General features: G+C 39.0%; 1 protein-coding gene across 1 annotated transcript in view; it reads right to left on the bottom strand.

Annotated features, from left to right (window-relative positions):
* RAB38 (RAB38, member RAS oncogene family) overlaps positions 1 to 26,629 on the bottom strand; it is a 56,839-nt gene that overhangs the window by 9,999 nt on the left and 20,211 nt on the right. The window contains exon 2 of the mRNA XM_047877123.1: positions 22,990 to 23,270. Coding sequence (XP_047733079.1) covers positions 22,990 to 23,270 — 281 coding nt within the window. The remainder of the gene's footprint in view (positions 1 to 22,989; positions 23,271 to 26,629) is intronic.

Here is a 26,629-nt window from a genome sequence, read left to right as displayed (position 1 = left end):
TAGTAATACTTGATAGTATTTACTGAACACTTACTATTGAACATTTACTCAGGTACTATGCTATATATGCTTCATGAATAACCACATTTCACCCTTAGTACATGCTGAGAGGTGGATATATTACTAATCTATTTTACAGGTTAGAAGACTGAGGAGTAATACACTTACAGAATAAACTGTGTGTCCACAGGATTTGCTGGACTTACTCAATTCAAAGTCATATTTTTTGAGTGTTAACTATGAGTAGAAATTATCTGTTTAATAATTCATTTCTATCATAATTAAATGCTTGCACTCTGGAACCTCTGTGTGCTAAGTCTGAGGACTAAGACTGGAACATTGTTGTCCCAGGAAGCAGCAGGATATAATGGAAAGAGAATGAGCTTTGGAATCAAGCTTTAAAACTTGCTACTGTCCCTAACTGTGGGACAGTCCAAACCCTGAGCCTTCCTGCTTAAACTGTAAAATGAGGCTAATGGTAACCACATGTCATAGGGTTCTTGTTTGAATGTAAGAATTAAATGATACACACAGATGAAGCACCTACACATTACGTATCGGTCCTCAGATAAATACAACCCTCTTGTGAGAAGTTGCCTCTGACTCCCAGAGGCTGGACAAACATCCCTCTATTCTAGCACCTGCCACTAGTCAATACGTAATGGCTTGTTAGTCTGTGTCCTCCACTGCACTGGGAGCTCCTGGGGGCTTCATGGCTGCATCCCAGTGTCTAGCACAGTGCCTGCCGACAGTAGGCACCTGGAACACGTTGAGTAAATGAATGAACGGATGAATGAATGCATGAACAAATGAAAGAGCTTGTTAACAAGGGCCCTCCAGAGTAACAAGTCCAGGTTTCAACCCGAAAATAATTTTAGATGGGGGTGATCTCTGCAGGGAGTGAAAAGGAAAACTTATTCACAACAGAATTTATTTCACAAGTCAAACTGCCTTTCCTTATCTTGTTTTTCAGTTATGATCTGACACCATTATTTTTGGGTGAAATGGAAGGAAGACTGACTGAAACATTTTATAAAAATCAAGCTGAACTACTAAAGGCTTTGCAGCTGAGCAGACCTGCATTAGATACTTCTTTTGCTCTTTTAAAAATAATTATTTATGCCCTGATATTTCAAAATCTATGTCAGGTGACTTCCACTATTTAATAACTAGATGATAAACTTAGGCAAAATATTCACTTTTATTGGGCATCACCTAGAATATAAAGATAATAGCACCCTCCTGACAGAATTAGGAGAATTAGAAATAATTATATTAGGGGCAAAAGTAGAAATTGGGTAACATCATATATATTTATGCCTATATATTATATATGAATATTTTATTATCATCTTTTCTCAAGAATTTTTATGAAACTGAATGAATGGTCAATTCGAGCTTTACAACTACTTCTCAGGCCTGTAGTTTATATTTTCTTAATATACGGCCCTTTTGTCCAGCCCTCAACTAACTCTAGCAGAGAGTTTGAAACCTTTGCTTTTCCTGATAGCATAAATGAAATGCTTTCTACCACCATTGTTAGAATAACGTCAGCATGGGGGAAAACACAAGCAACAAAAAGTATGCATAAAAGATGATGTACTGACAAACAAATGCATCTTTTAGCACTCCCTTTATGCTTGGAATGTCATGGTACTAGCCAACTACCAGAACCCTGGCTTCAACGGTAGAACCAAAGTCTACACTTCCGTGTCTCTGAGGTCTAACTCCTAAATTCCACACTCGGATAACAAGTCATTCTTGGACTGGGCAACCTCCTTAAGGCAGTGCTTAGCATGGGCTATATAATTTTTTTCTTTTTTTTTTTAATTTTATTTTTTCTGTGGAATAACACTACCCTTTTATTCATTCTACAAGCTTGTAGTAGCAAAGAAGAGATGCTTCATTTCATAGTTCCTACCATGTAATATTGATGTATCATGTAACTAAATGAAATAACTTATTATTCAGCAAATAATCATTGATCTCTTTCCATGGACCAGGCACTATTCATCAAAGTCTCTACAATCTTCACTTTAATAAACTATTGTGCCAGTCATTATGTGATTATTTTATTAGCCCTGGCCTCTCCTGCCTCTGCTCAGACATAACGATAACGATGAGCTCCATCTCACAATTGTTGTGACATTTTGCCCTAAGCCAGGCCCTATGTAGTCTCGTCTATGGTCACATCCCTCTGTTTTCTTCCCATGGCCACTGTTTTCCATACTCCTTTCAAACTATCCCCTGACTACTCTAACTAAAGTGTAGTGACCATGATACCTCACCCTAATTCCCAGCTCGAAAAACATTGCTGTCTCACCTTGCCGAATCAGAATTAGTCCAAACCACTACATTGAGCCAACCAACAGGGCTCCCCCTTAATTCTCTTGGCTCATCTCTGCTGGCTCCCCTCACTTAGCTGAACTCCAACTGAACTAAACCACAGGCCATTCTTTCAATGTGCCTTGCTTGGATTATCCTTACTCCATCTCTGTCTGTAGGCCTACAGAGTGGATATATCTCATTTGGAAGTAATTAGCTACTGACATCTAATTGATTCACAAGGATTTCATTTTACTCTGCTTTGAACTTTTAGGTGAAATTTGGGTACATTTTCCAGTTTCATAATCGTTGGGTATCTTGAATTTTTATTGCTTACAAATTGGTTTATTTAAAAGGAAAGGTACAGTAAAAGGACTCAGAACTATCCTAGCCTTGCCAATTGCTAACTATGTAACCTCAGGGAAATCGCCAAAAGTCACCAAGCATGCAATCATGCATGACTGGTGCCTCAGTTTCTTTACGTATAATTGTGAGAAAAAATGTCAGCTTCATAAGTTTGTTTAAGATGTTATTAAAACAAAATGAGCTATGTGAAAGAACTCAGCAATAGGGCCAGAATATAATAAGCCCTGAAAAAAAAGAAAACGCTTGATTAAATACTAAGTTGTCTATGAGAAAGTTTGCAGGCACAAACATAATATACTTCTTTGTTAGAGCAAGGTATGCCAAAGTAGGTTCTGAAGTTTCATAACAAGGTAGGAAAAAAAAAAGGCATCTTATGGCAAAATAATTTTATGAAAAGCTAAGTTAAAAAAAAATCCAAAATGTTTCTTTATTAAAAAAATAATGTTTATTTGTTTTTTAGAGAGAGACAGAGACAGAGCATGAGTGGTGGAGGGGCAGAGAGAGGGAGACAGAGGATCTGAGGCAGGCTCCAGGCTCTGAGCTGTCAGCACAAAGCCGGGCTGGAACCTATGAACCCTGAGATCATGACCTGAGTCGAAGTCGGACGGTTAATTGAGCCATTTAGGCGCCCCTCAAGATGATTCTTTACCACTGGATTGCTCGAGTCCTAGGAGCTTATGCAATGTAGCATGTGATTGAACTTCTTGCATTAGATGGAAAAGGGTTTTAGCATCTGGGGTGGGGGGACATGTGAGGAACCAAAGAAACACAGCAGAACTGGGAGCAGAGGGTAAGGATCCGCAACAACAACATGAATTGAGGAAAGGCAGATTCGGGTTGGGATGGGAGGGTCAGAGAGAATTAAGCAGCTCCACTCTCCTCTCCCATCTCCAAGTAGAGAACAAGTATACAGTATTCCATTAACTCATCTGATCACAGAACTCTTCTCTAACAGAACGCTATCTCATATAACTAGTGTTCCTCTCTGCACAAGTTGGCAATTACTGCTGAGGAGTAGTGCAGCACATCTAGAAGTGGCTATGGATGGTGAAGGGATGGATGCAGAGAGACATCTATTAACTGACTTTGTGTTATACTTGTGGTCTTCCACCCTTACCTAAGCAGCGCTAGATATTTTTGCCTTTCTCCATTTTTCTGATGCTAGCCCCAAACGAAGTTTATGTATGTTTTTAATAGGAGAGTAGCGAGAGACAATGTTAATAATAAAGCTGGAAACAATGGGCCTGACTGGTGATGACAAGGTCCTGACATCATCCCCTTTGGGGAGCCTTCCCTGGCCAATGCCCCACGTCCCAACCTGAGCTGGGTCGGGTTGGGTATTGTCTCTCAGGTGCTTCCATCATAGTCCCTAAAGTAGCTTTAATGGTTGCAATGTCTTTTAGAAATTACCTTCGCACTAGATAGTAAACTTCTTGAGAGCAGAAGTGGCACTTTTATGCACTTGGACTGTTACCAGCAGCTTATATAGGGCCTGTTGGCACATACATGCCCAACAAGTAATTTATTAATGAACTGAGCTGTGAAAGGGAGAGAAGAATGGACTAATACCAATTAAAATTACAACAAAATATTGTGAGCTCTTTTATATTGTAGTCTATTATACTGAACTTTCTTTAAACTCAGGATAGTTTTAGACAGTTCATTAATTAAGAGAGCTGGGTCCTAGCCCTGATGTTACTACAACTAGCTTAGTCACTATGAACAGGTCAAGTCTTCTCTCAGGCATTAGTTTTATCAGCTGTGAAAGGAGAGAATTTATATTCTGCCTTTTTTCCAATGCAGTTAAACTGGTGCAAGTCCTAAGAATAATGTTTCTTTAATGGGAAAGATTTTCTCAAGTTGAGAATTTAAGAACAAGACGTTTATTTAAGCTATCATTTACTACAGCAAGTGCACTCTATCAACATGATTAGCCATAAGTTCTTGGTTGCAAAAATCAGAAATCCATTGAATTGCCTAGGTCATTTGAAGGGTAGCTCCCAGGAGTTACAGAATTGCTGAATGACCCAGGCCACTCCAAAAACCTTAGGAAATAAAATTAGGCCCTCAAACACCATCAGGTCAGCTTCATTCTTCCCTATCTGTTCAGCAGCTTTCTGCATGTAAAGAGGGAGAGAGCTGCCAGCAGGCTCTGGGCTTACATCCTCATAGCTTTACCACCTAAGAGAAAGGTCCCTTAGCCCCAAACTCAGCTGGAGAAGTGCTGGGGAAGAACTCAGATGAGTCTGGCTTCAGTCACATGTTCACACTGAAGATTAAAGCAACTAAGGGTCCAGGAGAGAATGGTCCCAGGAGAGGCCCCACTCAGGTCCTATAGACACTATTGGCCAATTATGATGACTTCAGGGACAGAGTATGCAGGAAATGGTAACTTTCATTTGGAAAACCTGTAGGGGGGACCTGAAAGGGAATGTTTGGGAGTAGAAGCACAAAAATGGCCATGAAAGAATCACCACAAAATCAGGAAACGCTCAGTTGTATCTACTATACAGCTTTATGCACATTTGTAATTATCTACACTGATGTATTCATGTTTTATTTTATTTATTTTATTTTTATATGTTTATTTTTTATTTCTTTTGAGAGCGAAAGAGCAAGCAGGAGAGAGGTAGAGAGAGGGAAAGAGAATCCTAAGCAGGCTCTGAGATGTCAGCACAGAGCCCAATGTGGAGCTCAATCTCATGAACCATGAGATCATGACTGAGCCTAAATCGAGTCAGATGCTTAACAAACTGAGCCACCCAGGCAACCCAACACTAGTATATTCATATTTTAGACAGACATAGCAAGGTATGATTTTTTTAAAAAAATAGGAAAATATTTTTCCATAAAGTTGTGCACTATTAAGCAGATACGTATCTAGTGGTGTCTGATAACTTTAACATATGCAGAATAAGTGGACATTGAAGCTCTTATATTGGACATGCAAAAAGAGGTAAGTAGAGTTGAGACAGAAATGACCTGAAAAGATGTACCTTATCAGAAAGGTATGAAGTAGTTGCTTAATAACTTTTTAAAGGAATAAATGAGGCTCCTGGAAGTTAAGACTTGACCTTAGTTCAGATTTCTGGTTATTTTTACAGATTTTCACTGAATTAAGTCTATTCAAAAGGACAGTAACTTTGCCAGATAAAGAACATTTCTGCTTCAATTATAAACTTTAAAAATCTTAACTTTGGGGACTCCTGGGTGGTTCAGTTGGTTAAGTGACCAATCCTTGATTTCAGCTCAGGTCAGGATCTCACAATTCATGAGATCAAGACCACACTGGGCTCTGCACTGACGGCAAGGAGACTGCTTGGGATCCTCTCTCTCCCTCTCTCTATGCTCTTCCCCCACTCACTCTCTCTCCCTCAAAATAAATATATAAGCATACTTTTTTAATTTAAAAAAATTTTAACTTTGTTCTGGAGAACTATTCAAGGTGTATTATATACTTTCTTGCATTGTAAAATACGATTCAGAGGACCTAGCTTTTCTTGCTGACCCTGGGTGCCTTTTACTTTTCCTCTCTTCCTTCTTCTGATGATATTGTGTATATGCAGCTTTAGGTCTACAGCTACTAAGCCAACTTTATGCACTGACACCCTAAGTGTAAATATAGCCTAAAAGGGCTATAAAGGAGTTCTTTTTAATAGACACCTAGCCTTGATTAGAAGGAACAGACTAAAATGATAGCAGCGAAATCAATTGGTGGTTTGATTACAGATAATTTCCACACTCGATTTTATAAGTCTGGTTATTTCATAAGTTATTTATAAGGTACACATACTACGTTAACATTCACATTCAAAGGTGTGGAACAGAGGAATAATTAATTTTGAAGCATGAATAGTGTAGGTCCTAATATCTTAATTTATCAAAGTCCAGACAATAGGAAGGAGACAGCACATCTAGAAATATTTCATAAACTGGAAAATAAAATTATAGAGAATAAATGGAAACATATATGTAGGTTTTTTTCACAGATGGAAAACAACCCATAAGATTGAGTCTGGAGAAAAATAAAGACAATAAACTCAGGAACAGAAATTCTAACTATACAGTCATGAGTAGCCCAGTGAAGAAGAAAGAGGAAGGAGATCTAAAAGAAACCAGTTTGACTACAGGAACATCTCAGTTAAGATTAGTTTTAAAAATAACATATACACAAGTAGAAGGGAAGTAAACTCAGAAAAGATTCAAGGGTGGTCTGAACTCATCCAAATAGGCTCAGGATGCTCAAACCAAGTCTAAAGACATGCCTGGAGAAAATGATAAAAGCAGAAGACAGTACTGGGATTTATTCAGAGCAAAAGTATTGTCATGAAGGGAAAGCTGAATGCTTAAATAATGTAGCACAAGGTTAACAGATGACCCAGAGAAAGCAAACCTAACACAAGAAACTAACTTCCTTTTCTTTTATAATAAATATTTCAGATTGAGCAATCAAGAGACTGCCTGTCAAATCTTTTCTTTAGTATAATGCCCCCCATCACATCCTGTGAACAAGGTGCATTTGGACAGGCTCCGTGGTAAAATGAGTAGATCGTAGCACAGAGCTCAAGATTCTGGTGGGAACTAACCTCATTTTATCAGAAGTTTGGATGAAGTCATAAAAGGCATGCTGAGCAAATTTTTGTTAGACATACAAGAGGAAGAAGTGACATGATGAAATTTGGATTTTTAGAATGTTCTTATAGAGGTATAAACACTTCTGTTCATTGTTGGCAAGTATAAATTAGCTCATCATTTTTGAAAATCTATATGGAAATACATAATAAGAACTGTACAAATGTCCATTCCCTTTGATCTAGTAATTCTATTAAGAATAAAGTCCAATAAAAAAGAATAAAGACCAATTAATAAAAAGAATAGAGGATATTATGGTACAGACTTATGATGCAGTATGATTCAGTTACTAAAAATTATATTTACAGAGTATGCCATGGAAAATGCCCATGATAAATGTTAAGGTTGCATATAATATGATGCAATTAGGAAATACAATGTTAACAGTGATTAATCCTGGGTAGGAGTTTATGTGTGAGTTTGTTTTTCATTATTTTTTTAAGTTTATTTATTTTGAGAGAGAGAGAGAGAGAGACAAAGAGAGAGAGAGAGCACACAGTGCAGAGAGAGAAGGAGAGAAAGAGAATCCCAAGTGGGCTTTGCACCATCAGCACAGAGCCCGACGCAGGGCTTGAACACATGAACTGTGAGATTATGATCTGCACTGAAATCAAGAGTTGGATGCTTAACTGACTGAGCCACCCAGGCACCCCTTGTTTTTCATTATTAAGTCCTGTTTTTCCTAAACTAGATAACATTTACTTTCTGCACTTTGGCATTTCCATTCATGCCCTGGCTATCTACACAATACATGATATCTCCTCTTCCTTTCCAACAGAATCCCAATATATGTAGGTAGCAAAAACTTGATTTCCCTGGCTTCCTTGTGCTAAGGGTAGCTATGACTAATGAAATATAAGCAGACGTCTATTGGGTAAACTTCTAGTAAAGCTATTGTTTTCTGAACTTTAAAAAAGAGGAGTTGGCGTGGGCAAACCCAGCTGTTACATGTCTTTTACCCCTAACCTTTCCAGAATACTTATTCTTGTCTAAAAACAAGTATAGTGGGCAGAAGTCTATGCCATCCCCAAGATTTCTACCTCCTGGGATACATGACCATTGACTATAGCCAGGACCTATGCATATGATGGGATACTCACTCCCTTAATTAGGTTACCTTACATAAGACTTCATTGTAGATGACTGGGGACAGATTCTCCTTCTGACCTTGAAGAGGTAAATCGCCATGTTGTGAAAGGCCACGTGGCTAGAAAGTGACGTGAGCCTCTAGAACCTGAAAGCAACCCCTCATCAACAGCCATCTGTCGTTGTTTTTAGGGTCTCTTCCAAACGTGTATGCACATAACTATAACTGAAACTGACACTTTACTTTTATAAGCAAATAGATTAAAAATGAAACTGGAACCATAGATTAAAGCTTCAGAAGAAAATTTAATGGACATTAGTGTAAAATCCTACACTTGGGCTCAAATTATCAGCAGCTTATATCAGTAGCATAAAGATCTTATTTGATAGCATACTATTTGCAAAAATAAGGAGGCTTTTAGATGACCATGAATGTACACATGTCAACAGCCTGATACAGCTAAGATAAATTAATGCAGTAAAATACTATATAAAATTTAAAATGTGATGTAACCAAGGTAAGTTAAAGCCTCATTATACCATGCTCTGTCCAGTCTGTTGGTATGTAACCAACAGACCTGGCTGCTACGAAAGAAAGAAAGAAAGAAAGAAAGAAAGAAAGAAAGAAAGGGAAGGCGATGGACAAATTACAGAGTATCCAGGGGAAGGAATCAGAATGATTAGGGTTCTTAAAGCCATTTCACGTGAACAACAAGCAGGAGTTCTTAACAAAGAGTTTCACAAAAGAGTGAGAAAAATCAGAGGATTTATGAAAGCCAAATAAGAAAGTAAATGTTAGAAACTTTCTACATTTGAAAGTACTATTCCAATGTTAATTATCATCATTTTGAACATTCTTGGCAAATAAAAGCTGACTTTCAATCTACATGATGAACTTAGTTTACAAATTTTTTCATAGACCTGAAACTTAAGTTTACATAATTGCTCTCAGAGTTAGATTTAAACATCTCCCACCTCCCCAAAACCTAGTGAAAGCCATCTCCAATCATATCACGGACACTCTGGCCTAGGTTAGAACTCCCAGTGACTTGAAAGAAAGTGCACTGTTGATAGCATAGAGGGAGACAACCATTTAATCACTTTCCTACTTTGCAAAGTGACTCACCAACTAGCAGACATACAGTGAGTAAACCCAAGTTTTGATGCTTTCAAGAGAGAGCCTATAATGTGTACTCTTCTCTAGTCCATCATTTTCCCACCTCACTACTGAAAATAGCAGAAGAAAAGAAATTTCAGGCTAATTACATGTGATCTTATTAGGGTTATACACTGAGAAGAGATCACTGAGTTCCAATCTCAGCTTTTTTGGAAAATGCCTTTGCCCTCTACTACTTTTCCTCTGTGTAGCCTCATTTTCTCATCCAAATGTAGGAGTGCCCAGGAATCAGTACTTGGTCCTCTGACCTGCTGCCTGGACTTTCCTCCTGAACTCCAGAATCATGCACAGCTATCTACTTGGCATCTGCTCTTAGAGGTCTTCTAGATTTTAACATATACAAAACTAGGTCTTGACATCTCCTCCACATCTCAGGGCTCCTACCTCAGAAAATGGCAACTCCATTCTTCTAGATGCTACAGCCAAACACTGCGGAGCCATCCCAGAATCCTTTTTCTCTTATAACCTCCATTCAAATTGTCAGGAAATCCTATCTGCTGCCTGTTCAAAAAAGCATGTCATCTTTGACTACTTCCCACAATTTCTCTCTCAGATGCTGCAAATAGAGTCCTCGCTAATCTCCTGCTTCCAGTTTTTCCCACTAAAATCCAGGCTCAACATAACCACCAGAATGATTGTTTACATCAAATCCTATCACATCTCTGATCAAATCCCGTGCCTTCCCATCTCACTCAAGGCAAAACTTAAAGTTATTACAGTGCTCTAATGACTCAGCATGACCCCTGTCATCTTCCTGACCTCATCTCTATTATTCCCACCAGAGTGCCTCTGCACATGCCACACCTTCTTCCTGGATCATTACCCTCAGCAATCTCTACAGCTCAGTATTGTCCTCTTTCAAATCTTGAACTCAAAAGATAAAAAATCAAAAAATACAACACCACACTTTCTAGTGAAACCAACCTTAGGTAGGTAGCACCTACCCAAGAGTGCTTTCCTTCTTTGAACTCTTTCCTATATCCTGAGCTTACATGCCACACTAGCTCTACACTCCTTCCCCGCTTAAATTTTCTCAGCATTTAGCTCTACTGACAAACTACACATTGCACTTATTCATCTCTTTATTACCTGCCTCCACCATTACAATGCAAGCTTCGAGAAGGCAGGGATTTTATCTGTTGTGTCTGCTGGTATAGCTCTGGTGCTCACAACTGTGCCTGTCACATAGAGGAGAGGTGCTCAATGATTATTTGAAAAATGGCTGAATGAAACTACAAAATAAGTAGTTAGACCATAAGATGATTATGAAGTGCTCTCCAGATCTACTTGTCCTAGGTTTCCACAGAATGGTAGAGGAAGATATAATGACATGATGATTTGGGGGTTCAGTATGGGTTTCTGTTACTGTGGAAACAGTTGAGCTCTTTAGACCTTTGTCATTTGAAATTACTGCTCATGTCTGTCCTTTATGAAATCTGAAACATAAGAACTAAAGTTATAACCAGATGAACCAGAGGATGATAGTTCTCCTTCCAAAGGAACTTTTCCTTGTCAAAGGGAGAGCTGTCATAATGAGCTTCTTGAGGTAGCACTAAAAAATGGGACTTATATACAATGTTTCAGAAACATATTGTATGGGCAATTCTAGGCACCCCAATTCTGACCCTCTTTTTCATTTTGGGAATCCTGGGAAACATAAAAACTGGAGGACTTGCTTTATGGTACACAAAGATTATGCCTACACTAGAAAATTCAAAGGGACCAAGAATTAGAAAAGCTTTCTACAGAGAAATTCCTTCCCTGAAGCAACCTTTGACAGGCAAATGATTCTCAAAAGATGATTCTACCTCATTTAGTTCATGGAAACAGATTTACAACCCTTGATTTTACCACCACTGACTTTTCTACCTTATACCTAGGACAAATTTAATCACTTCAGAATACCCCTGGACACGTCAGGCTAACCTAGTCTTTGAACAGTGTCCTAGCATGTTAGGTCAATGAATAGGCTTCTGAGAAGCTGCTGCTGCTTCTCATTTCTATCTAATGGGATATTGGTTTTTCCTCCAATCCCAGCAGGCCCTCCCAAGAAATCAATACCTCACTAGTCAGTGAAGCAGACAGAGATGAAACAGAAGGCCTTGGGAGAGCAGGGCTGCTGCCCGCAAATCTAAGACCACTTGTGTCAAAGATGGCAAACAAGACACATGAAAGAAGGTAAATGATCACAAAACAGGAACAAACAAAATCAATACCGAAAAATAATGAAGTAACACAGGGAGGGAGAAGACAAACATGTCTTAGTAACAAAACCTCTACAGACACAAGGAAGCAACACTTCCCAGAACATTCTGACAGTGGCTCTGACAAAGGAGACACAGCTTTTGCCTGTTGGTTGTCTTTTTCAAAGTAGAAAGCTGGTATGGAAAGCACCAGGCATATCCAGAATCAATCAGATCTGAGTTTAAGTCCCAGCTCTGAGACTCACTAGTTGTGTGACTTTGGGTAAGTTACTTAAATCCCGTTGTGCTGTAGTTTCCACATAATAAAATGAGGATAAAATAACCCTAATTTTAAAAGAAACTATAATGAGTTAAATTATATAATGACTAAACTTGAGTCAGAAATGAAGTAGATAATCAGCAAAAAGGTCAAAGAGCACGGGTACCTTCCAGTTAAACATGGCAGACTGAGGGAATAGGTTTATTCCCTATCCTTGCCAAAACACTGAAAACAAGTGATTTGAAAGAAATAAAACATTTCAATTAGCATCTCAAGAACTAAAAGAATGAGAAAATATGCAGCAGCATTCAAGAGATTGCAACACATTTTTAGAAATCAGAACACAATGGAGAATAGTAGTGATTTATAAAAACTATTCAAAGATCCCTTTGAATAGAGGGATCTGGGTTCTAATTCTGACTCTGCCACTTGCTAACCATATGATCATGGGTAAATCATTTGACGTCTCTAAGCCTCAGCTCCTTAATTTGTAAAACATGCATAACACTATGTGGTTCATGAGGGTTTGTGAGAAGTAAATGAAACAAATAAAGCACTTAGGACAAGGCCTGGGAATAAGAGTATGAGTGTGTTTCATAAATATAAACTAACTATGATTCTTAATAATAAGATTCTTTGTGGTTTCGTATTGACAAGTTTCTGATTACTGTAAAGCTACTAACTGCAGTAGTGACATGTTCTCACTTAAGATATCTTAAGAGTAAAGATTAAAAGCTTGTCTTTGCTTTTAAGAACACCCAGAATCTCCTAACAGTGGCTTCTAAAGACCCTCTGCGTGGCACCCCTTAAAAAGGAATTCTTCTCACGAGTCCCCTTTGGATCTTCCTTTGGGGACTCTCTCATCCTTGGTGACACACAACAAACATCAAAGAAGCTGTCTCACTCTCAGGCACAGATAACAGCCTTTCCTTCAAGTGTTCCTACACCTCACATAGACGCCACCAATTTTTACAGAAATTCATACTGTATTATAATTATTTGTTTATATGAGTTTCCCTCTAGGAGACTGGGAAGTTCTTAATGGGAAGAATCTATGCCCTTTATGATCAGTGCCCCAGTGGTTGGCAAAGTGCCTACCTGAACACACACATAGTAGCTATTCAAGGAATACTTCAGGAATGAATGAATGAATGAATGAATGAGTGAATGAACAAAGTATAACACAATGCATCTCAACCAAGGTGCATACCAACATCACCAAAGACCGTTTTCTAAAAACATACATCTATGCACCTCCAGACACCTCAGAGCAGGGCTGAGCCATGTGGAATCTTAGCAAGCTCTTCAGGAGTTCCTGATGTACAACTTTTCAAGAATCATTGTCACTGGATAGAGTTCTGGACTAGATCTGAAGTCTGGGCCTGGTTTCTCCAAAACCTCTCTGGAACTCCATTTTATGAATAGTAAGAAAAGGCCAATATGCTAGCCATTGTACATGGCTCAAATGATAGGAGCTGAACAAAAGGAGAGATGCATGTAAACAAGATGATGGGAATTTCAATGAGGAAAAGATACTAAATTCTGGTCCTGGGGTGTGAAGGAGGAATAAGCCAGATAATAAGATCCACAGGCTAATGGGAGATTCTTGCGGGATGCTGTGCAGTGTTACCAAGAAAAGAATTCTGCAGTTCCCAGTTTAGGGCCCAAGGCATTAGGGGAGATATTTCCCTCATCTTCATTTCTTTCTCTGCTCCCTCCTCCACACTGCAGGGCACTGCAACCTCCCTGCTGTGCAAAGGATCTATAAAGGTTTCTGGATGAAAGCAGTTATGTAATGTGGAGTCCTCCTGGGAAATACAGTAGTAAATTAATTTTTCTCCTTCTGCACAGTTCTCTAAGGACAGAAATACCCCCATAAAGGGTAGGAAAAAGAATAATAGGGTAAAAGAATCTTCTGAAAGAGTCCTTGAGAAGCAGTGTAGCAAACAATTCTGTTCCATCCAATGACCACTGACCAAATGACCACTATGGATGTGCAAGCCACTGAGCTGGTGGCTGCCCAGGAAGATTTCACAGTGCAGTACAGAGGGCAGGCTCACAAAGAAAGAATCTTGACCCAATTGTGATAAGAAACAGGAGAGACTACCTGAGGGTTAGTAACCAATAGCACTTGAGTCAAGTTCTGAAGGAAGAATGAGAGGGAGGTGAATAACTGTAAGAAGCATGTCCCAGACAAAGGGAAAAGCAAGATGTGAACAGGGGATGTGAAGCAGTTCAGTAACATTAGGGATAAATGGAAGGACAAAAAAGGGGCAAGAAAGAATCTCACTGTGGGTTTTCTATGCTCAGGAACAAGGGGTTTCTGAAGGGTGAGTAACCTAGTTATAAGGGTGCATGGCTTAGATGTCCAGGTGGATGTGAGGTCTCCACATCAGATGATCTGACTGGCAGAAAAACCAATGAATTCAGTTTCAGATGTGTTGGGTTTGAAGAGTTGTCTGGGTGAAATCCAGGTAGAGACCCAGAAGGATATGGAAGTCTGAAGTTTGGGAAAGAAGTCATGGTTAGAGATCAAGATCCAGGAGGAAAGCTGACTCCAGAAACATAAATCAATGAGCATGGCTGTGCTCCAATAAAACTTTATTTACAAAATAGGAGGTAGGCTATATACTTGGGCTGCAGGCTATAGTTCTCTGATCCCTGTTCCAAGGTGTCTAAATCTGAATCAAAAAGTAGGCCTACAGAAGATTCTTGAATTATCAAAGTGATCCCTTGGGTAGATTGAGTTTTTAGAACCATGCAGTACAGACTATCATAAGCAAAGTCTGGAAATAGACTATTAAAACTGTCCAAATGTCAGACAGGAAGGACCTAAGCTTTATGAAATGAAAATGTAAAACATGCAGGAGAGAAGGACATATGGAACACCTTGCCCCCTGCACACCAAGCTATGACTATATCCTCTGAGGATCCACATCTACTTTCCTACAACATTTTAGTCATAGTTGGATCTCAGATTCTCTAGAAAATTTTAAGCACAGACTAGAAAACTTCTAGAGAACCAATTTGGCTAAATATAAAAATTAAAACATTATTATTAATTTACATTGATTCACAAGCAGGTGAGTAGCTTGAGTTTCAGGCTCTGGCACTTAAGCTCTTCTCAACTTCAAGAAACAAGTCACTTTTTTTGTTGTTGTTGTTGTAGGGCATTAAGAATCTGTCAGAAGCAGTGATTCCAATGGTTGTGCTACAGACTATTAAACATTGCCACCATTTCCTTTAAATAACGTCTTCTAACTTGGCTCTGATTACAGATTCCAGATTGGGCCCTTCCTTTTATGTCCCTAACTACAAACAGCTCTAATCAGACCAGCTAAAAATATAGGGTTAAATGTGCTGGGACAAAGTAAGTGAGTGAACGCTCATCCTAAATTCTTTGGAGACAGACGCTTAAAACCTGTAAGATCTATTTCCTATAGGAAATTCTAACATTTTAAGAATAAGAACTGGCACCTCATAACATGCTCTGAACTCAGAAAGACCTTAATATACATCATTCACAGCACAGACCTGGACAGTCACTCAATACAAATTGTATTGAATCAGTGATTGCATCAGTGACTGTCAAGAATTTTTTCATGGTTTGACATTTGAAAAATGAGAATAATCAGAGATGGCCTACTACCCAATTTAAAAATAAAAGGTTTTTTTTTAATGGTGTTCTCTACTCAATCCGCTAAAAGTGAATTAGAATAGCCATCTACCCATACCCAGATGGCATTATCTATGCATTTTCAGTTCATATGAATGCATTATGTTTCTAAGTATATATTTTCTAGAAGCCTATGAAATAAATCATATGTGATACTACTCTTCAGGCAGCTTCCAGAAAAACTAGCCACTTCTTAACTGCTGCATATTTTAGCTTGCAGAATAATAATAATAATAATAATAATAATAATAATAATAATAGCTCAGTAAACCACAAAACATAGAAAACTTTCCTTTTAAATGAAAATTCTAGGCCAGCATTTCCTAAGCTTGTTCCACTATTTTGTTAAGTGTTCCACGTGACCAAACACATTTAGGTACTGCTGCATGGTGTAGACCCCTCTTTTTTTTTTTTAATGCTTATTTATTTATTTTGAGAGAAAGAGAGAGAGAGCATGAGTGCACATACATGAGTGGGGGAGGGGCAGAGAGAGGGAGAGAGAGAATCCCAAGTAGGCTCTGCGCTCTCAGGGCAGAGTTGGACGTGAGGTTCAATGTCACAAACCCACGAGATCACGAACTGAGTCGAAATCAAGAGTCAGACACTTATCGACTGGGCCACCCTGGTGCTCCTCTTCTTGAAGGAGACAGCAGAAAAAGCTATCATTTTTATTTTTAGAAATCACACTGGCTATAGGGCACACTTTGATTTTGAAATGTTAACATATGAAAGAACAAAAAGAGTATGTTAGAATTAAAAAAAAAAAAAGGCAGTAGTGGGGCACCTGGGTGGCTCAGTTGGTTGAGCGTCCTACTTGGGCTTAGGTCATGATCTCATGACTTGTGAGTTCAAGCCCCGCATCAGGCTCTGTGCTGACAGCTCAGAGCCTAGACCCTGCTTCAGATTCTGTGTCTCCCTCTCTCTCTCTGCCCTTCTCCACTTGTGCTCTGTCTCTCTCTCTCTAAAAAATAAACATTGAAAAAAATTTTTTAAAGGCCGTAGTAATACAGTTTTAGGAAAGTCACTCAAGTTTCAACTTTTTTTTTCTTTAAAATGGTAATAATAATAATGCCTACTCTGTAGGCTCATGAGAAGGATTGAATGAGTGCATGTGCATGAAAATCTCCACATGAAGCTCACGTATAGAAAACAGCAAGAGATACGACCACAGTTCTTACTGGAGATTCAGAATGCACATTAGAATATCAAAGTCCTAAGAAGTCCTGCAGCAAGGGAAGCAGTTATTCAGGTTGGATTTCTCAAACATATTCAACCATGTATATTAATCCAGGTTCTCAGTTGTAAGACACAGAATCTGAAGTGCCAAATACAGAATAGTGTATTCAAGAGATATTGTGTAGCTTGTACATTTATTCAGCAGTCTTATGAAACAGGCTCAAGCCTAAGCTTCCAGAAACTCAAGCCCTACATAAAACAGGCCTGATAAGGACACAATGCCAGCCACCAATGAGCACTGCGTCCCATAATCTGTGAAGCTTCGAGAAATTGAACTTGAATGCAACTGTCCCTGGGGCCAGCAGTGATTATCTTTCTGGGTCAAACACAGGACCCTGAAAATTCTGCTGTCTCTCAAGGATGGAGTCCTGCTCTGCCTCCACCCCCCTCTCCACCACCAAAAAATGGATTTTACATTGTACCTTCTTCCTCTAGTTGCCCACTTCTCCATCAGTATGATTGGTGGAGGGGCTCCTGGGTGGCTCAGTCGGTTAAGCATCTGACTCTTGGTTTCAGCACAGGTCATGCTCTCATGGTTTGTGAGAGTGAGTCCCTTATTTGGCTCTGTGATGACAGTGCAGAGCCTGCTTGAGATCCTCTCCCTCCTCTCTCTCTCTCTCTGCCCCAACCCTGCTCATGCTCTCTCTCTTTCTCTCTCAAAATAAGTATTATTGGTGGAATCTAGGTCACATGCCTGTGGTCTGGCTGCAAAGAAAGCAAAAGAAGAAAGTTCTATGGGTTCTTCCTGAGAAGGTAAGCCTGCTATGGCTGGGGGTTCCCCTAAAGATAGCAAACATGTGTAATAACTGCTAGAAATCCAAAATACATGAAAAACATCCATTACACTAAGGAAAACCTACTCCTCCCTGTAAGAAATTAATATGTTCTTATAGAGAACACTTCTGAGCATACTCCCTCTCCCAGAAGGACAAACATCAACATTTTTCTTTTTAACTGCAGGGAAGAGACCAAAATTGAGTGGAGTTTAATGTAAGAAAATTTCTTCCTGGGGAACCCAGTGATTTTAGAACATTCTAAGAAAGAGAGTGGGCCTAAAATGGAGCTATACATAGGATAGGAAAAGCCATGGAAATCTGCCAGGAGTAGGGCATGAGGTGGAGGGGAGCATGAGCCAGGAGCACTGAAGTTCTTTCTGTGACTTTGGTTCCTGTCACCACCATTGGATAGCTATTACTTGCTCCACTATTTCCCGTCTACCCAGGCATTTTCCTGGTCTCCTGTCTCTAAACACAGCCATGCGTGAACCACTGCACCATAAAAGCAAGATGGGACAGCCTGTAAAGAGCTAAGATATAGAAGCATACCCTTCCACCAAGTGCAGCTGTTGTGTGCATCAGAGCTAAGTACAGATGGTGATATCCAGACCAGCGGATGGGTTGTGCAAACAGATAACAGAGATGTTATGTTTGAGGGGTAGGTGTGGTGTGTATATGTGATCAGACATAACATAGACATTATGTCACTTAATGTTCTTGACAACCCTAGAAGGTAAGTGGGTGTGGCCAGAAAGTGAATCCAAAAGAAGCAACTGGTGGAGATTCAGGTAATGGGCACCAAGAATAGATGAGGTAAATGGCTCAACAGGTAGCAGGGCCCCATCAGCCAGTGAGACAGGCCCAGAAGATAGGACTGCCAACTCTGGGGATGCTCCAACAAGAACAGACCAAGGCTCTCATCGTAAAGAGACAAATCTACCAAAACATATTATAGAGACTGGGCTTAGGCACAAGGGTGCATAAAATAGACATTAGTAGAGTTAAGATCTGATGTGGGCAGTGAGATGTACTAGAGCTCCTGATCTATATGGTGACGATGTAAATTCAAATTACAAACCAAGAATGGGTTGTTCCAATAATCATGCCAGGACAGCAGGATAAACCAGGAATGCCCTTGGAAAATGGGACATGTAATCACCTCCAATTATATATTATCTGGTCCTAGTGAATCCACAGGTAGAATTCAAGTAAACATGGCTGAGAAAAAAAAAGAATATAAAGGTTGAAAACTAAAGAAAACTTATTCACAACAGTTTTTCTTTTTATTCCTCTGGTTTTAATATTTGAAGAAATGGTGTAAAAAGATCATAGATGCTAGCATACACCTAATTTTTTCTCTCTTAAATCACAGCCAGAGGCTACCATGAGTGTTCCAGCAACAGCAGTGAGACATAAAAACTCTTATGGAAAATTATTCTACAAGACTGAAGAGCAAAAGGGCAAATGTCCCTCAGCAGCAAGGTCAGCATCAAGATGGAGGCTAGTCCCAGTGACTTTTCAAACAACCTGTTAGTTTCAGCTTTAGAAATGGCCAAGCTGCAGGACTGCTACAAGATGTGGCCATGGCGACAAAGCCAAAGGTCATGGCCTTTGGTCCATCAGAAGTTTTAGAGTCATAAAAAAGGAAATCAGTTGCTTATCACCAGACAGATCATGACATCCCACAAAAGGATTCTAATTGTTAGTAGATTCACTTTCTAAGACAAAGATCTCTATAGGAAATGTTCCCTGCCTGCAAATGTTGTAATCAAAGAGTAAATGGATCACAGTTCCACATGCTGCCATCTTGTCTTCGGGTAGACAGTTTGATCTGGGCCTCTATTTTGTAAATGCTGTAATACTATCCTCAGAAGTTAAGCAGAGCTTTATCAGAGATCATTTAAAAATGACTTTTTGAGCAGTTTGACACTCCAGCATCAATGCTGCAGTATTGTTCCTGAGATGCTAGATATTAACTTTGAATACTAACCTGGCACTGGGAAGACATTTTCATTATTAAGACATTTGGGACAATTTCAATAGCAGTATGTTTGGAGGGAAGAAGGCATTGAGTGCAATACAATGAGGCCTTGTACCCTCTTTAGCATTTCAGCACACTTTAGGCTTGTGAAATCCCTCCACCCTCTCTCTGTACAAAGCTTCTCTTCAAAGTTTACACTGGCAGGGATTTGGAGGATTAAAAATCCAGTATCTAAGTACAGTGGGTCAGTCAGGCCTTAAGTTAATGAACCTCATGCTCTTAAGCAGAGTTTGACTGCCATGGTGGAACAAGAAATGTCAAAGTGAGGTTAAAGAAAATGCCCAGAAGGTCCTTTGGTCTACAAGCAATTTCAGCCCTCCTCACAAACTCATAGGTCTTTTCCTTTCCTTTCTTTTCTTTTCTTCTTTTTCTACTTTTTTTATTTATTTATTTGTTTTGCTAACACTTTTCCCCATATACCACCTTATATGTTTAATTTATATTTTATTGTTATCCATGAGGTCAGGATTCTGTCTTTTTTATGCATTTCTGTATTCCCAGTGTCTGGTACATAACAGGTGTTCAATAATATTTGTTAAATGAATGAATGAATGAATGAATGAATGAATGATGGAAGACTCCCTCATCATATATATGAGTCATTCATTCTAGTTTGCCCTTCAAATGGAAAGTAACCTATTGGGAAAAGGAGTTCTCTAAAATCTTATTCTTCTACCCCTGTACCTGGAGTTTTGAGCAGGAGAGAAATTATTTTGAAAGAAACGAATCTGAAGGAAAATGCAGAAGTTGTAGAGTGAAACTGAGGATAGGGCTAAGGAATAAAGAGAACAGGTGAATTCACACATATTTTGGAATTTAAAAAGAAAACAGCAATATCAACATCCAAAAATCAAACTATAAAAAATGTCATATTTCTTTAATTTGTGTAATTTAATCAGACCTGTGAGTTTTGCTCTGCATCTCTCTCTTTACAATAATTCATCAAACAAACAAACCAAAAAGGTTCACTGACAAGTAGAGTAGAAAGGCGGTAGAAAATGATGGGCACTGTGGCCTGAGTTAAAAGATAATCCCAAGAAATAAGGGAAACAAAAGGTTTTGGAGGAAAAGACAAAATAGCACACTGTGGCTCCAAGGAAGGCAAAAATTCCAGGCACTGAGAAGTAGCAACTTCCCAAAACAGGCCAGCTCAGAGACACCACTCTCATTGAGACTCTCCAGGACATGAGGGGAACAAAGGAACATCCCAACTAGGACAGAAATAGTGGCACCACCACCCTCTTCTCCATCTCTAGCATCCCCCAACCCACTCAGTTGCTTAACAACTGCTGGTATTCAGACTTCAGTGAGGGGCACCTGGGTGACTCAGTTGGTTAAACATGTGACTCTTGGTTTCAGCTCAGGTCATGATCTCTCGATTCATGGGATCGAGCCCCACATTGGGCTCTGTGCTGACAGCGTGGAGCCTTCTTGGGCTTTTCTCTCTCCCTCTCTCTCTGTCCTTCCCCCGCCCTCTCCCTCTCTCTCTCTCAAAATGAATAAATAAAGTTTTAAAAATAAATAAATGAACTTCAGTGATAGTCTCAACTCAGGTTTTCCTTTCCAATCCCTATAGCCTTTACCTTCGTTCAAAGCCTTGCCATTTTCCCACAGGAATTCAATCACTACTACGTTACTCTGTCTCCAGGATGACCTGCCTCCAGTCTGTCTTGCCCTAGTCCCCAGGGAAAATCTGACCATTCTTCTCTCCAGCATGAAACAGGTCTCAGACTCCTCCTCAGCCTATTTGAATGATGTCCACTAAAGTTATATTTTCAAACCATTCTCTAGTGATTGCACAAATGTTCACAATAAGGCCTTACTGTGATTTCCATAAGTACAGAGACAATGCCTATCTTATTCATAGTTGAATCCCAAACAACCAGCACAGTGCCTGTGCTCCACTCCCTAAGTATTTATTTTGTGTTTTTCACAAATAAATAAAATGGGAAAATTATGATATAAAACTAAGCAGAATGCAATCCTAATAATGTAAAATATATGTATACATTTATATGTAAAATATATAAATATTATACAAATATATATTATAAAATATAATTTATAAATATAAAATATATAAAATGTTTCATATATTTTTATACTTATATTTTTAACATATATGTAAACTTACAATATGTTATGTTAATTTATGTATTTTTTCACTTTCAAAATTTACCATAAAAGCTTTTTTTTTCTCTCTCTGATACTGAGATACAAAAATATAAGCAAAAACAAAAGGGAGTAAAGCAAAAACCATGCATCTGACAGATGAGATGGCAGCATGGGGCATTATGGGAACAATAATATCCTTATCACACCACATTGGGTTCTTCATCTTCCAGCCCTGACTCTGCCCCACTCCCTGCTACTCCTCCACCACCTGAAGAGTGAGCAGTGCCAAACCACATAATGTTCTTCACAGTGATACTTGCTAACTACTTTCTCACTCCACTATTCCAGTATTCCCAATGTGGTAGTTCTGCGTTCCTGCCATCTTTTCGTTTCTAGGGCAAAGCACCATGCCTGGCATACAGAAGAACATATTAAATATTGATGGAATAAATTAATTAATACATGGATAAGGCAGTGACACTAATGCAAGGCCCATTTCTTTCATTCACTCTAAAATCATACTTACCTAACAGGGTTGTTATTGAGGACTAAATGAGAAAATGCACGTAAAACATGCCTGACATAAAATAAGCACTCACTAAACAAACACAGTTATTAACTATTATTACTGTGACCATGTACAAGTTGCTTTTTGCTCTCTTAGCCAAAATCATCTTTTTAAAAAATTTTTTAAGGTTTATTTATTTTTGAGGGAGACAGAATGAGAGCGGGGAGTGAGGGAGGGGCAGAGAGAGAGGGAGACAGAATCTGAAGCAGGCTCCAGGTTCTGAGCTGTCAGCACAGAGTCCGATGTGGGGCTTGAACTCAAGAACCACAAGATCATGACCTGAACTGAAGTCAGACACTTAACCAACTGAGCCACCCAGGTGCCCCTGCCAAAATCATCTTAAATTGTGGATAGTAATTTCTGCCCTGCCAACTTATCCTCTTGAGATGAGAAAGAGCTTAAAACAATCTGGGAAATACAAATCACTAAACAAACACATATTATCATCATTATGATGATGATAATGATTATATGATTATTGTCTTTGTGAATCTTGCCTAATAGGTTTCTCCTTTAAGGTCACATTACCTTGGCTGATGTTTCAAACCATCCTACGAAACCATGCTCCTTGCAGAACTGGTCCATCTTGAGGCCATTGTTCGTGAGCACATCCTTCCCCTGGTCACATTTGTTGGCCAACAAAACCACTGAAACTGGTTTGCCATTAGGAAGACTTAACTTTGAGTCCAAATCATTTTTCCACTTTGTCACTGCTTCAAATGTAGCTGGCCTGGTGACATCGAAGACAATAAATGCGCCCATAGCTTCTCTGTAATAGACCCTTGTCATATTTCCAAATCTTTCTTGACCTATCACCAAAAAGAAAGAGAAATCAAAAACTCATTACAATTGTAAACCGAATCATATACTGGAACCTCTCAAGGTGTCCAGTGTGAGCAGATACCTCACTAAAGTGCTTCAGTACTTATCTTTAAAGAGTGAGCTAAGTACACAATCAGTATGATGTAGGTAGTGAAACCAGAGTTCCGGAGCAGAATTTATGACCAAAATTGACTGGGATTTCAGCTAATTAACAAAATGGAATGAATCTTATTGGTTGTAACTCTATCCACTAGCAGTAGCTGAAGACAGGAGCTAATGAAGGGTGGGTTTATATTTTTTGAACCCAAAACCCCAGAAGTGTATGGCCAAAGGCCTTTTATTCTGATTTGGTAATTTATTCATGTGAGGAGTCTTATAAAGTTATACAAATTAAAATAAAGCGAGGTGTGTATTTAATAAGCCAACTTCTCTCAAAAAGAATAAAACACTGGAACTGGCCTATATCTAAGGACATATAGGTCAACAATTTTAAAAACACTTTACATTTAACTCTGAGTACAAGATGTTGTGATGGTGAGTTTTAATTCAAGTTAAAAAACTCTTTTGTAGGTTGTGATATTCACATGGGCATTAGTATTGCAGATTTGAAGAGGAAATGATCCATAGCACTAGTGAAAATGGATGCAGGTCAAGGGTTCCGCCCTAATGGTCCTATAGTGTGTGAGCCTGTGTGCTCACGCATGTATCACTGGAAAGAAGAACATTCGGTGGGGGCCAGCACATGATGATCCTAAAACATTCCTTACATGGGTTTCACCACAGAAGCTTCGTTTTCTTCCCCATAGTTGTCTAGTCAATGAAAGAAAGTGGTATAATACTCTTCATATGACACACAACCCACAGATGAACTTTCATTTCTCCCAAATGAGTTTTAAATTTCTTTTATTTTCTTTCTTTTTTTAGTTCCTAATGCAAACAGTGATCTCCTTTGATACTGCTCAGGGTGGCCATGACATTTCAGGAAGAGAGGGGAAAAAAAGGCTTCTGTGATCATTTGGGACTCTGAAGGCCTTTAGGATTTGCACAGTTGTCTTATGATCCCTTTCAGGGAACTAATCAGATGAAAAGCAAAGTCATGGGTTATTCAATAATCTGCTTGTCCAGAGATTTTCATAGTAGAGTAAGGGGGTCTTGAAGAAGAAAGATTTTTACATTTAAAATATATGGCAAAGGGTCATTTTTAAGACTAATGCAAAAAAACAATGTATAGGCTTAACACCTTTATAGGAATTCAAAAAGGAAAATCTGTATGTATGTGTGTGTGTGTTTGAGTTCATAAGGGTATGTGTGCCAGATCAGAAACAAAGAGAAAAAAGTGATCTTTGTACACTGAAGTCACTGGGCTGGTGGACTTGAAAAGTTTATATTTCCGGTGATCTGATAAGAGGTCACATTCAGAAAAGGGCATTTCTAGCACTCACATTTTATCCTTCCTTTGTCAGCTGATAGCTCTCTCTCTGCTGTTTTTTATTAAAAGAATGAGAACCATGTGACTTTTCATGAATCCCTACAAATGGCCAATGTAGAGACCTGAGGAGAGTATCATAGGTAACTTACTTAAAAAAAAAAAAAAAAAGACCATAGTTCAAAAATTCCCTGTGGGGTTAGATCACTCATTGAACATACATTTACTGGATAGCTAATACGGTCCAGGCTCTGTACTTTGTACTGGAAATACATAATTTTTTGCCCTTGAACCGCTAAACTAAGAAGTGTCATACTGGATGCTTGCACTAAAAATGATCCAATTCAGCAGGTAGGTTCTCTTTTCTCTTAGATTCTACACACACATCCATAGCCCTGTCGATGTGACTCATGATTCAATGTTCAGCTTCTAGGAAAGTTAAATGACAAAGCAATCAACTGAACCACAAAAGTTAATACGATGGCTGCAGTAATAATTTGGAAAACCTTGCTGCAGAAGGCAGTAAATTAAATGGTCAGAAGACACCGGTCTTCATTTTAATCCCTGGTTACCAGTGCAGCCTTAGACAAATGTATTCCTCTTTGTAAGACTACGTTTTCTCACCTGTGCTTATTATTGTATGTCAGGCATGTTTTACGTGCATGAATTTGTTTTGGCTGACCTCCTAGGTCCCTTGCTGTTTTCCTGCTTCTAGAGTTAAAATATTCCTAGTAAATTAATGCTTGGCCCTCTGTCCCAACGGCCTTAAGTGGTCCATTTGGTGTCACAGACTCATCTAAAAATATACACAAGCAATACAGTCATAATGTTTATTTAATGGATTTTCACTTGGTAATTAATACTCTATAGATGTTCTCAGTGCACATAATCAAGCTGTGAATCTTCTACACAGGCATAGAAACAAGAGGAGGAAGTGTGTTGGGTTTTCTGTTAAACTGGGCACATTCATTTACCACTCCACTACTAACCAACCAGCTCTGTGACCTCAGATTAGTCACCGTACCATTCTGAGACTCAGCTTTCCTCATTGGTAAAATAGGGAAATGGGATTGGATACCGGAAACTAAATTCGTTATTGCCTCTGGCAACCCCTCTAATCAACCTCCTCAGATGCAGGCAACCAGCTCTCCACCTCCTACTCCCTCCGTGTTCCCTCCAGTTCTCAGCATCACTAGTAATACTGTGCCCCAGAGCGGTATCTTCAAGTCATCTGACTCTTTCTTTGCCTCTCTGTCCAAAGGGTCTCCAACATTCTACCAATGCTTCTGTCTCAGAAGCAGCCCCTGATCAGTCCTCTTCCCCATCAGCACTGCTACTGATCTTAAAATAAATATAAATATAAACATAGGTCTTCAGACATTCTGGCAGCATAAGGGATCACCAGACGGGCATACACAGGAAGGAAATGAAGTCATTATCTTAAAGAGCTATCTGCACCCCCCTGTTAATTGCAGCATTGTCCACAAGGAATGAGACATGGCAACCTCTTAAGTGTCTATCAGTGAATGAATGAATGAATGAATGAATGAAGAAAACGTGGTATATGCATACAGTGAAATATTATTCAGCCACAAAAAAGAAGGAAATTCTTCCTTTTGCAACAACATGGCAAATGCTATGAGAACATTATGGTAAGTGAAATAAGTCAGACAGAGGAAAAAAATACTATATCATCTCATTTATATGTGGAATCCAAAAAAGTCAAACTTGTAGAAACAGAGAGTAGAAAGGTGGTTGCCGAAGTCTGAGAGTGGGAGAAACGGGGAGATGTTGGCCAAAGGATATAGACCTCCAGTTATAAGATAAATAAGTGGTGGGATCTAATATATAGTATGATGATTATAATTAATAATACTGTATTATGTGTATAAAGTTGCTAAAAGAGTAGTTCTTACATGT

The sequence above is a fragment of the Prionailurus viverrinus genome, chromosome D1 (assembly GCF_022837055.1).
Source record: "Prionailurus viverrinus isolate Anna chromosome D1, UM_Priviv_1.0, whole genome shotgun sequence".
NCBI lineage: Eukaryota > Metazoa > Chordata > Mammalia > Carnivora > Felidae > Prionailurus > Prionailurus viverrinus.
Note: the sequence above shows the minus strand (reverse complement) of the source record. Positions and strands in the feature narration are given on the sequence as shown.